This window comes from Lactuca saligna, chromosome 5 (genome assembly GCF_052625555.1).
Source record: "Lactuca saligna cultivar CGN05327 chromosome 5, ASM5262555v1, whole genome shotgun sequence".
In the NCBI taxonomy this organism is placed as follows: Eukaryota; Viridiplantae; Streptophyta; class Magnoliopsida; order Asterales; family Asteraceae; genus Lactuca; species Lactuca saligna.
Window position 1 is genome coordinate 110275983 of NC_136421.1, and position 13699 is coordinate 110289681.

At 39.5% G+C, this 13699-nt stretch overlaps 1 protein-coding gene across 1 annotated transcript; it reads right to left on the bottom strand.

Annotated features, from left to right (window-relative positions):
* Positions 1-12057: 12057 nt before the first annotated feature.
* Positions 12058-13305, bottom strand: LOC144997502 (CASP-like protein 1). Its single transcript, XM_078957408.1, has 3 exons — positions 12896-13305; positions 12666-12795; positions 12058-12529 (listed from the first exon to the last, which is right to left on the bottom strand). Exons 1-3 carry the CDS (start codon positions 13147-13149, stop codon positions 12302-12304), a joined length of 612 nt encoding a protein of 203 aa, XP_078813534.1. The 5' UTR covers positions 13150-13305; the 3' UTR covers positions 12058-12301.
* Positions 13306-13699: the final 394 nt, after the last annotated feature.

The following is a 13699-nucleotide window of genomic DNA, read 5'->3' on the forward strand; positions in this document are numbered from 1 at the left end:
AAAAATCCCTTGCCCTCATTCTGTCCCATAAAAAGTTGTATAAACCAATAAATCGATCATCATAGGATTGATCCAACAAGTTTAAAAGATACTCCATTGTCTTTTACAAGATTGCCATTGGTCTTATCAGTTCAGCTTCCCTCTCAGCTGTCCTAGTGTACTTGAAATAAGTAAAAATAAAAATTTTAATTATACATATTACAATCAAGAAATATAAATAAAGGGTGGTGATATTGCCACTGCAACTTTTCATCCTTCCACTTAAATAAATTGTGAATTGAAAACTATGCCCTTATTTTATTAAAAGAAAGCAATCCTTTTTTGTTTTCACAAAACGTACATCTAGCAAACCAATAACCAATTCAACGTCGATAGTATCAACCTTTTTTGAGTTTCGGATTCATCTGTGTTATCCATTTTTTTATTTTGATTATGATACGAATTTCTACTTTTACAGATGATTGAATACCCACATCATATTTATAACTTGCAAGGGAAACAACCAGGCCAAGATCATGGGGGTTTTCGGAAAAAAGATTGATATTTCTCTCTTTTAAATAAATAGGGGCATAATTGACAATTTATATTTTTTTCCATCAAAAATTAAAGTGGCAATATCAGCTCCCCTAAATAAAACAGAATTCCAAACATCCCCTTACCTTCTTAACTGCAAGAGATTCATTTGTCTGATTTCTATCTCCATCCAAACGTTCATATTGATCAAGATCTCCTTTCCTCTCTCTCTCTCTCTCTGCTCTTTCTTGCTCTATATAAAAATAAAAATAAAAATTAAATTCAAGGCCTCAAGGGACTCAAATGGTATTTCCTTAAACAAAAAGATACCTGGACACATATCTTTTCGTCTCTAAATCGGGCCAATCTTTTCGCTTTAGCTTGCAATTCTCTGTAGTAGAGTATGTAAGAAATAGAAAAGTCCTTATATATATGTTTAGCTCAATAAGTTACCTTTCACTGTCATCAAGAATAGGATCATTTGATGGTGTAAAAGGTAATCTGCTCTGTTTTGGAATAGGTATATAACTTGGATTGATTGCAAGTGTTTCAGGTTTATCAAGATCAGTATATTGTGGAGACCAAATATGATTTTCTGGATCAGTGTACGGATTGCGCCTTGCACTTGATCTTGGAGGAGACACAGAAGGCCTAGAAAGTAAACAAAAAGAATATTGTTCATTGTTCAATAACCTGAATGATGATAGTAAGTGTAATTGTTATCTTGAAAAAGAAAAGAAAGAAAGTAACTTGCCTCACTACAACCGTTCTTGAGTTTTGCAGGATGTCTTTATAGGTATGGAGTAAAGGTGGTGATCTTATTCTTTTCAAATCTTGAACTTGATTTTTGGCAGGAGACTCAGTTCTAGGGCTATGTGATGGATTAATAGGTTGTAGTTCATAACCTTGATTAACTTGGGGTTTTTGAGAAGAAGCATTGAACCTAAGGAGATTAGAGCTATTAGTGACTTCTAAGATACAGTTAAAGAGATTACTCATATACATAATGTAAATCTGACAGAAATCTTAAGAAGACTATACCATGTATATGGTGATTGGGAAGGAGGTCGAAAACCAAAGGAGGGTTATTGTTTTTAAGTACCAGTACCAGTACCAGGACCTGAGTTCTTGTCAAATCCCTGAGTCGGCATTTTATTAATTCATTCGGAAACTGTGTGTCCTGCACTGAATCTCCTCACTGTTTGAGTATCAGAATGATGAACATGACCTACAAAAAATGTATGTTGATCTCTGTTTAGTAACAAATTTCATATAAATCACAACTCAAGGGTCTGTTTGTGAAGGTGTAATAAGGGTTTTCAATGCCTATCGCAAATGAGAACCTTTTTTTTCATTGAATTGTCATTTTTCAAGTTTCTTGAGGGTGTTCTGTTTTTCTATAAAACTAACTTTTGTGCATTCGAAATGGTCAACCACGGCTGAGTTGAAGAGAACAATATTTGCTTATAGCAAACAATATGAAATTACGAATGTTAAACACCAACAAATTAATTTTAGCTTTTTTCAAAATTGACAATGAATTAGATGAAGACAAACCTGTGTCAAAATTAACGGGGAAGATAGAGTTGTTGATTTGAGGATGAACCATCAATTTCACACTTTAGGGTTTTTCTTTGGTTCGTTTGAAATGGTATCGGAGAAGAGCAAGAATTAGCGAAGTGTGCGTGTGCTTGTTTTCGTAATGTATTCTGGTAAGAGCTGAAGATCCAGAGAGCTTGTAGCTCTAACTCGTGTAAAATGAGCGTCCTCTATCAGCGCGTGTCACTGTTTGCGCGTCATTAAAGGGTTGTTTTCTAGTAGTGAAAACCCTAACCAGGGTGTTTGCACCCTATTTAAACACTCTAACTCGGCCTCCCTTGTCCCTAACACTTTCAGAGAGATGTAGAGCGAAACCCTAGCCCCCATATTGTTCTTGTGAGTGATTTTTGGATTAGTGAAGGAAGTTTGGAGCTCAGAAGAAGATGGAGGAGGTTGAAGAGTGCAAGGAGGGCAAGTAGATCTGAAATCTACACTGTGAGAAGCTTCCATTCAGGTAGAAAAGTTTCTACCTTGATCACTAGTTCATTAGATCCCCTTTTTGTCCCTAATTGATGGTTTTCAAGCCCTAAAACCTCAAACCCCATGTAGTTATGCTCTATGTTCTGAAAGGACTTCAGATCTGGACCTTATGGACACCTTAGAAGTGTAAAGTCTCTGTGATTGAAGTGATTAAGGTCCCTATTGGGTGTATAACCTCATAAAGAGCTTGGAATTACCTTTTGGAGCTCATAGGGCCATGCATGCACGTAAAGTTTACAACTTTATGTGATAAGCATACCCTAGGAGCTTAGATCTATGGTTTGGAACCATTGCATGTCTCAGATTTGGTTTGTATGAGTGGAGGGTTGAGGGGACTCGGCGAGTTCCAAAGTGGACTCGGCGAGTTCTATGAAGATGGTCTTAGACTCGGCGAGTTGGATGAACAACTTGGCGAGTCCTTTGAAGATTGCCTAGAACTCGACGAGTAGTTCTTCAACTCGGTGAGTCATATGAACTGTTACTGAGTTAAGAGGGGTTTTAGTGTAAAAGGGGCAACCCTTCGTAGCTGCACACGGGATGAGCAATTTAACGTGTAGCAATAGTCCCAAAAACCCAAATCCTCAAGATGGATGCTCTGGTGAGGATTTAGAAGCGAGTAGGAGAGGGACTCGGCGAGTCTACACCATGACTCGGCGAGTCCAGTCAACTAGAAGTTGACTTTGACCAAGGAGTTGACCTTGGACCCGGGGTAGGTTAGTCATTTGACCTAAGGGTATCCAGGAGTAACTAATCTATGTTTATGGATTTATAGTCGGAGGAATGTCGGTACAGCAGTCAGTCGTCTAGCAAGTAGATTTTCAGCAGCTACTTTTCGAGGTGAGTTACCTTCCAATAGCGATCGGTCTACCCCTTATAAGGAATGCTTAGTTCTCTTTCCCAACCGATGTGGGATCAGATCTAACCCACTTTCACCCCCCATTATAGGGTTCGACATCCCCGTCGAACACATCGACCCGTATGCAATTCACCAAGCTTCAGACCGCTCAGAGTCGGTAGAAAAGCTACGCCGACAAGCGTCGATCCGACTTGGAGTTCCAAGTCAGGGATATGGTTCTCCTGAAGGTGTCGCCTTGGAAAGGCGTCATTCGATTCCGGAAGCGGGGCAAGTTGGCCCCAGATTCATCTGACCGTTCAGGGTTGTACCCCGGGTGGGCAAGGTGGCATATAGGCTGATCTGCCAGTCGAGCTCAGTCAGATCCACAGCACTTTCCATGTTTCTCAGCTGCGGAAGTGCCTAGTGGACTATTCAGCGGTAGTGCCGTCAGAGGATATTCAGGTTGATGACAGCCTGAATTACATTGAGCGCCCAGTCGCAATCCTCGACAGGAAGTCGAAGGATTTGAGGAACAAGAGGGTGGAGCTAGTGAAGGTGCAATGGCAGCACCGCAGGGGTTCGAAATGGACTTTGGAACCGGTGGACGAGGTGATGGAGCATTACCCCGAGCTGTTTCAGGATCGAGCAGCAGACTTCAAGGACGAAGTCTAAAATAAGTGGGGGAGATTTGTAGCACCTGGTGCTTGGTATGTAAATCTTATTTGAGTATTTTCCATTTTTAGCCTTGGAGTCGGCGAGTCATAGATCCGACTCGCCGAGTAGGGACGGGACCCGGGACTCATTTAAGTTGGCGACTCGGCGAGTCCATATCCTAGACTCGGCGAGTCACCGCTGTTGGATGAAACCCTAAATTTCAAGGGTTTGCACCCTATTTAAACCCTCATTTCCGCCCCACCCTCAGAGCTCCCAACATCATTTATACCCTTATTCCTTGTGAGATTGAAGTGTTTTGGTGTATTCTTGAAGATTTTGAGGAGAAAGAAGAGTAGATCAAGAAGAGGAGAAGGAGGTCAGGCATCTTTGCATCATCTCAACGTTTTCCTTGAGGTATAGCTCGTTTCCCCTCTGTTTTCAAGCTTGTAGTCTCTTTTAGCTTCATGAAAGTCTTTCTTGAGCCATTCCCCAAGCTTGTTTGTGCATTGTGGGTTGTAATAAGTTGTTAGCCTCTAGATCCAGGCATGATTTGGTCCCTGGAGCATGGATCTAATGCCTTTATGGGGTCATATTGCATGAAAGCCCTAGATCTACCCATTTTGGTGCACTTTGAGCCCTAAAACCTTCATTGGTGATTATCTACACGTAAAGTTGGAAACTTTACGTGTAATCTATGCCCTAGAAACCCATATCTGTGAATGGCATGGACTGGAATCGAGAAAATCTGTGTATTTTGTAGGTGCATGGCAACGACTCGGCGAGTCGTTCACGTGACTCGGCGCGTCTGCTCGCGAGTCTCCGAATTTGTCCCCTTTCCGTAGTGTCGAGTGTGCAGTGAGTCACGGGGAGTGACTCAGTGAGTGGGAAGCTGAACTCATCTATGGAGGAACTCGGCGAGTCGATTCCCTGACTCGGCGAGTTCAAGGCAATCTCCTTAGATCAAGAACAGACTCGGCGAGTTGTTCATACAACTCGGCGAGTCTCCGCATAAGTGTTCATCGGATGAAGATGAACTCGACGAGTTGTTCATACAACTCGGCGAGTAGGATGAAGGACTTGAATGTCAGTTTAGAAGAAGAACTCGTCGAGTCATAGCCTAACTCGACGAGTAGAAGCAGGGACTCAGGACAATCGTCTGGATAGGAACTCGGCGATTTGGAGAGCCAACTCGGTGAGTCGGGTCAACTGAAAGTTGACTCTAACTTTGAGTTAGGGCTACACCTGGGGTAAAATGGTCATTTTACCCAAAGGACAGTTAGCAGTGTTTGATTGAGTATGTTTTGGGAATTGCAGACGGAGGATTTCCGGAGCAGCAGCAGCAGCAGCAGTCAATCAGTTCCCGATCAGTTCAGCAGCTACTTTGAGGTGAGTTACCTTCCAGTAGCGGTGGGTCTATGGCCACAATGCCAGCCCACCAGTAGGAGTCATATGTTAGATGATTGTCTTTGTAATATCATCTTGGTTGCTACTACCTGTTATGTTATATGTTAGGATGATACGTTCGGTTGTTAGGACCGAAGGGTAGTCAGACACCCCAGAAATGTCTGACAGTATGTGATGATATGTTTGTATGCTGGCCTGTTATGTTATGCGATAGAGGTAGTAGGAGGGGACCAGTCCCCGAGGATCGGTTGTTAGGACCGATGGGTAGTCAGCACCCCAGAATGGCTTGACATGGGTAGTCAGCACCCCAGAATGGCTTAACACGGGTAGGACAGCACCCCAGAATGGCCGTATAGGTAGGTCGGCACCCCAGAATGGTCGTACCGGGTAGTCAGGCACCCCAGAATAGCCTGGCAGTATGTATGTTATGTGTTTGTATGGTATGTGGTACGGTGGGGGAACTCACTAAGCTTTGTGCTTACGTTTTACAGTTTTGGTTTCAGGTACCTCTTCTTCGAAGGGGAAGGAGCTGGCACGGTAGTGGCACATCATGCACACACTCTGGTTTCCGCATTTACGAGATTCACCGGGATTTGTACTCTGATATTTTGATGGGTTGTATGGTTTGGCTTTTAGACATGGTTTACGTTGTTTTATGGTTTGATCAAACAATGTTTTTAATTGTTAATGTTTTCTAAAGTAATGTTTTCAAAACGAAATTTTCGGACATGAAAATTGGGTCGTTACAAGTTGGTATCAGAGCGTGAAGGCGCTGACTGGTGAATTGAAGGTCGTGGGTTCAATCCTTGCAGCCTTCAAAGCCATCCCTATTTTAAAGTGGGTTAGATCTGATCCCCCATCGGTTGGGAAGGAGAACTAAGCATTCCTTATAAGGGGTGTGGATACCTTCCCTATCACAATGCGTTTTAAAGTCGTGAGGGCAGCAGATCCCATAAGAACTCTGCAGTTAAGCGTGCTCGGGCTGGAGTAGTACTAGGATGGGTGACCCCCTGGGAAGTCCTCGTGCCGAGTGGCCCAAAGCGGACAATATTGTGATACATGCCAGAGGGGGATGTTACAAATGGTATCAGAGCCAGGGCACGGGTCGATGTGTTCGATAGGGACATCGAACCCTATAATGGGGGTGAAAGTGGGTTAGATCTGATCCCACATCGACTGGGAAGGAGAACTAAGCATTCCTTATAAGGGGTGTGGATACCTTCCCTAACACAATGCGTTTTAAATCAGTGAGGGCAGCAGATCCCACAAGAACTCTGCAGTTAAGTGTGCTCGGGCGGGAGTAGTACCAGGATGGGTGACCCCCTGGGAAGTCCTCGTACTGAGTGGCCCAAAGCGGACAATATTGTGATACGTGTCAGAGGGGGATGTTACATGTTATATGTGGTAGGGGTAGTAGGAGGGGAATAGTCCCCAAGTGCGGTTGTTAGGACCCACGGGTAGGTCAGCACCCCAGAATAGCCTGACATGGGTAGGTCGATACCCCAGAATGGCTTGACACGGGTAGGACAGCACCCCAGAATGGCCGTACCAGGCAGGTCGGGCACCCCAGAATTGCTGGGAGTATGTATGCTATATGATCGTATGGTATGTGGTACGATGGGGGAACTCACTAAGCTTTGTGCTTATAGTTTACAGTTTTGGTTTCAAATACCTCTTCAGCGAAGGGGAAGGAGCTGGTGCGGTAGCAGCACATCATACACACACTTCCGTTTTCCGCATCATGAGATATTATGGGATTTGTACTCTGACATTATTATGACTTATCTTTTAGGTTTGCAAACATGAAATATGTTTTAAGAAATGATACGGTCGAATGTTGTTTATTTACAAATGTTTTACAAAGTGTTTAATTGAAAATGAAATTTTTGGACTTGAAAAATTGGGTCGTTACATATTTTGCATATCATCATCATGAAGTTATTATATGTGGGAATGTCTAATGGATGCGATGAAATTGAGCACCACCCTTCGTTTAATATAAGAAAACCTTAAATAATTTAAACATAAACCCTAAGTATAAAGCTTAGTTAGTCACCAAGGTACCACATACCATAAATAACATAATGGGTCTATTTCAACCCTCAGTGAATGCTATGGGCCCAATCATACCCTTATAATCACTTCCTAACATGGGCCGAATCATGGTCTTTACTTGTATAAGTGTCAGGGGCCGGATCCTGGTCTTCCATACCATTACGAAGGACCAAATCTTGGTTTTACATGCAAATATAAGTGGCCAAACCCTAGTCTTCCATACAAGAGTCACAAAGACAACTAGCATCCTATATAGTATAGTGAGAAGACTCAAATTACACACGTAGTCAACAACTAATCAGCTCATACGTTCAAGAAGCAGGTGCTACACACCTCCTAACGAATCAGAGAAGTTAAACTCTTAGTATACCATCTAAAACTAACAATTTGACTAAAAGTCAAACCAATGCAAAGTCAACGATCAAAGTCAACTTTCCATGTTATGGCCAACCAGTGCCCATGTCGTGGCCATCTAATCTAATCCTAATCAAAATCCATTGCCACATTGTGGCAAGCATGCCACCACATCATAGTAGAATCTAGTCCATGTAGTTGCGGTTTCCATCTTCACCATGTTGTAGCACCGAACTTCCCATGCCATGGCAACTGGCTAAAGACAACTTTTTTACTTAAGTTTTTAATCGTTTTAGTACTTTTCTTAAAATTTCCATAGGGATTCTAGGGACCCTAATGGTCCATAAAAATCCAAACTCTATGGACATGCATGATCCGTGCATGTTCTTCACCCATCTAGATCAAAACATGTGAAAAGTTACATAAAACTCATGTAAATCTTACAAATTTCAACCAACTTCTAGATTTGAAAGATATAAGGCTCAATGGACCTTGGTGAGCCATAAAGTTTCAAACTTTATCTCATCCCTACATTTAAACTTCCTTGATGGTCCAAATCATGCAAATAAAGCTATATCTACAAAGAAAGAAACAAAATCATAAAATCTTGAAGTCTTACAAATAGTCCTTAGGATGATTCCAAGAATGGAGAAGAGTTGCTTGCTTGATCCTTGCACCAAAACCTTCTTCTTCTTCAAAGTGCACAAAAGAGACCAAAATGAGCCAAGAACTTAAAAAGGAGTCTAGGGTTTCGAATTGGGAAATGGGGGCTGCGGAGGATGCCCTAATCTTGAGATTAATGCCTTTAAATTTGGTAGAAACCCTAAAAATTTGAGGTTTGGGTTGCAGCAGTTGCCACATCATGGCCACCTTCTTGTCATGTTGTGACAACAAGTTAGACCTGTAATCTTTATTAATGACTTTGCCACATCGTGGTGACCTTCTCACCATGTCGTGGCATGATGTTTTTCCCGAAAACCTCATATTTGAAACCCTCGAATCCACACCTGATCAGTTACAGAAAATGGGTGTTACAGATTGCATATGCATGAATCCCAAAGAATTTTTCGTCATCACAAGGTTCTTTAGCCTAAAGATTGAAAATTAACATCACTTCAAGCCAACATATGGCAAACTTTGTGACTACTTAAGATCCTTGGTTTGTGAATTCGAATTAATTAATGCAAAGATTCATCCTATTCTCATCAATCATTTTGATCTTCCTCCATTTAAAGCAACCCTACTAACCGAAAAAGGATTTCAAGATAGAAAGGGCGGAGCAACCAACTTCCTAGCTGCAACTTCCTTCCATCAATGCACAAATTCACAGATGGAAGAGATCCTAAGGGTTGTTAACATATCCAAGTACACCACTGAAGAAGTCAAGGAGGCTTTACGAGAAAGAATCAAATGGTTGTTAGTTATAAGGAAATTATGGAAGTTGTTGATCAGGTTTTTTAAACATGATAAATGAAGAAGATAGTTGTGAGGTCATTTATGAGAAAATTGTTGATGTATGAAAGTGACCCTCGGCAAGTAAATTATTTTTGGTGAGATCTAAAGTTTTGGAGGTATGAAGTAATGTCTTTTTATTGATGTGATGTATATGTGATCTAAGATATGAGAAGAATGAGATAAAGAGTCTATGCGAAGTTGTGAAGCCTTTTTGTCCTTATATGATGCGAAGAAGAGTACATTGTCAACCTTATCCACCAATATCTTTTGGAAGGATTTTGTCAGTTCACGCATGGAAGATGGCCACCTATATACCTTACTTTTCCATTAACTAGTCAATAGTGTGTACTAGGTCTTTCTATAAATAGATGGATTTGTTGTTTGTTATAAGTGTGTCTGTATTTATCAATTTGTCTTGTAATTGCTTCTAGTTTAATACAAGTCTCTTCGTCACCATTTATGCTCTTGTTCTTCATCATTTATTGATTTAAAGTGTGGAAGCAAGATTAATCAAGATTCAACTAAGTATTTCATTTACTTGTTTATGTTTATTTTGTAAATGTTGTTATATTCTCCATCGTGAACTATTCTTAATTCTAAATGTATTTTATTGTTTATCTAATCAAAGATCCAATAGATTAACTTAGTATTTTGCATTCTACTCTCCATCCAAAGTTCTTCTCTCAACACGTTGAAAGATGCCCACACTGAAAAGTTCATATGTTTCCATTATTGCTCATCAGAAAACCAACTGTGAATCAACCGACAACACATGGAACTAAGCCTTCATGAGAAGACTATGTTGGAACCTTCTCATCGTCCAGGAAAAGAACACGTAGACGTGACACCATACATACATATACATGCCAACGGTGAACCCACCGAAGACAACATCGCTCTGCCTCTCTTTTTTTCTTGGTCATTTCACACACACGTGCACCACTCGTCGGAGGTTTCACCGGAAGAGAAGGAAAATTCTTCACCTTCACTTATTGGCGTACCATCAGGGTCGGTCCATTGGTCCATGATGCCCTGGGCGAGTCTAATATTAACGCCCATTTTTTTGTGTCGTCAAACACACAATACACAAACAACAAAAATTTATAAAACAAAAGTTTTCGTAAAATTTTTTAATTAACTAAAAATCATGTAAAATGTTGCAAAAATCGCCTAAACAGTTCATACATTTTTGAAGCAAATATATCAATTACTATATAATTTCCAATAATAAATAAAACCAAAATTCGATAATAATCATTTCTAAATCAATGATAACACCGACTCATAGATCTGAATGATGAACATCTTTAGTTTTAGGTTCACATTAGATCTGCTATCCAATCTTGCTTCATGTTTTAACTTGCTTCATGTTTTAACTGACTTCACTTTGTTTGCTAAATTTAAATTCAAATCAATGTACATAAGCAGGGTCGGCCCAAGGGCTGGGCGAGCTGGGCCACAGCCCAGGGCAACAACATGTAAGGGGCAGCAGTGTAAAGTCTACATGTTGTACATAACATGCAAATTTGACCCACTTTTTTTTATCAAGGTAGATTGTATACTAGAAATACAAGTCAAGTCTAGGGCATCGCCGAATCAGCTTGAAGCAAGCAGCAAAAGAAAATAATTACAACTCTAGTTTAGAAGACGAGGAGATGGCAAATCTTCATGCCATTTCAGAAAAGAGGAGACGACTCTTGCTGCATTGAAATCCAGAATCTATTGCAACAAGCTAGCATAGAATCAGTTTCGATTGTGTTTCCCGTTTTCGAGTTCTTAAAACTAACATTCTTAAGTTTTCTAAGTTATGATTCTAATTCAATCATTAAATCCCGTTTCTTTTTTCAATTATGAAATTTTCATGAGTTTTCTAATTTTTTTACTTTGATTACCGTGTGATTTCGCTGACCAGCTTTGTGATTATGTTGACTAGCTTCATGTAATTATCAATATCCATATGCTTATTGAGTAAATTCTACCTTTTTTGGAGTTCAAACAACCAAAGACTAAGTGATTTATTCTCTTTTTGGAGTTCAAACATCTAACAAGTAAGTTTTTCGATTCCTATCTCTATTGTTTTTCCATTGTTCTTAGAACTCAAGGTGCAGTTATGTTTTTTTTGTTGAGAGAACACTGCATGAATATTTGTTGTGTTTGGTGTTAGGATTTATGTCGTTTTCATATTGAATGATAGCTATTTTGCTTCCAAAGTTTGTTTTGTATGGCTTCAAATCGTTTGGTTTGAACTTCTTTGAAGCCTTTAAAAATTTATGCCATTTTTTCTCAAATTTTCATTATTCTTATATTAATATGTCTAATGAAGCAATATAGGTAATTACATTTCCTATAAATTTATAAGCTTATTGTAGTGTGAAGATATGGTTGAAGTAAATAATGCAGGACAATTGGATCCTGAACATCTTTTGAAGAAACAAAAAAAGAATGAAGAATGTGCTTAAGAAAAGAAACAAGAAAATGAGCTCTAAAGGAAGGACAATGCTACTAACAGGAAACACATAGTTAATCATCAATGGAGTCAAAATTAAATTATGTCTAAACATGTTGTCAATTAGTCATATGCCACTTTTCATAATATTTATATTTAATTGCTTATATATTAAAGTTGCTTACGTTATAAAATAATCGTTCAAGCCATCATATGAAGTACGGGAGTTAAAGAAATATTATACGTAGTACATATAGGTAAATAAAAGAAGTAAAAGATTTTGACCATCTATGCATGCATTCACATTGCTTACCTACAATAACATAGGACATGTAACTATGTAAGACCTTGGTATGAAAAAGCAATCAACAGTGTCGTATCATCTTCCCAAAGCCAAATGGCCACAACGAAAAACATATACAGACTGAATTTTATTGACGCAAAACAAATAACATGAAACTGGCACGTACGTACATGGGAAGTAAATATATTTGGTGTTGATTAAATTATCTCCTTGTGGTCTTCTTGTAAAGCATGTGAATGGAGATCCAAACGAGTAGTAGAAGTGTTATAGAGGACACAAGTGATAGAATAAGAGAGACAGCACTGCGTAGGCAGAAGGAATCATATGTATTACACACCTTGTTCCATCTTGTATGAGAGTTCCCTTTGAATCCAACATACGCCACCCCGATTGCTGCTCCTGTTGCTGAAGCCAGAATCCCTAACAGCAACTACACCACAAGAATTGATTTTATGTTAGTGCACTAAAGCTTAATTAAGGAGGTTAATTTGGATTCACAATTATATACATTTAAGTCAGAAAATTTCATTTTTATGAAAGATTGATACAAGTTCTAGTCAACTTACAGCATCAATCATCACAAAATGAAGCTGTAGTTTTGTGGAGCTTCCTCCTGGCTTCATAAGTGCCAAAACGGATATCACGCTTGAGACGATGCTGTATAAGCAAGCAACTGAGAGCGCTGTTACCAAGTATCTGCAACATGTTACGTATATAATTAACGACACTTCCAATTAACTGTTATTCTCGAACTCATAAACATCGGTTCAACAAACAAAGTTTATTGAATACTTACATGAGAGATGGGACATAATTTAATTTTGCAGACAATGGTATTGCCACGCCTGGGGCAACTGGAATCAGTTTGGTTTGTTTCGAAGTGACCATAACAATGATTGCAACCAAAGCGGTGGTGAATAGAAACATCCTTAAACCCACAACAGCGACCACTGGACTTGAATTAACATTGTGTTTTGGTGGTGGTTCTGACTGCTTCCCTGGTGGTCCGGCAGTGGCAGGTGGAGGAGATGTGGCGTCATAAGATCCCATGGCTACCAGAATTTGGAAAGCGGCAAAGTGAATCTTGTGTTTTGTGAAGGTATGGTTGGGGCTTTGGTGGTAGTTTTATTATTTATACAACTTTTTGTCAACTGATTTGGGTCGATATTTTTAGGATGCTCATGACACACATGGTATATATTAAAGCCTCCTGTTAAACGATCCACTTTGAAGTCGTTGTGAAATAAAAGAAACATAAAACTCAATGGTCCGTATAATATTTATTAGTTGATTGCACAAGAAGTCGCGACCAATATTTTTTATGGATATACAGCAAGTATACGTAATCTGCCTAGTTCTAAATTCTAATAAAGTTACCTCATTTAAATGATGATGTAAAATGAACAAATCCTACTAGTTAGGTAACTCATCAAATTGAGTAATTTCGATTATAAGTTATAATGGCGTGTGTCATCACTCTTTTGTCCAAGTTTACACATTTTAAGAAATTAATCATGTACAAAAACAATAATCTAAATATCTCTTTTACAAACCAGTTTGATCTAAAAAGTAAGCACCTATTTATTGAAATCCAAATGTA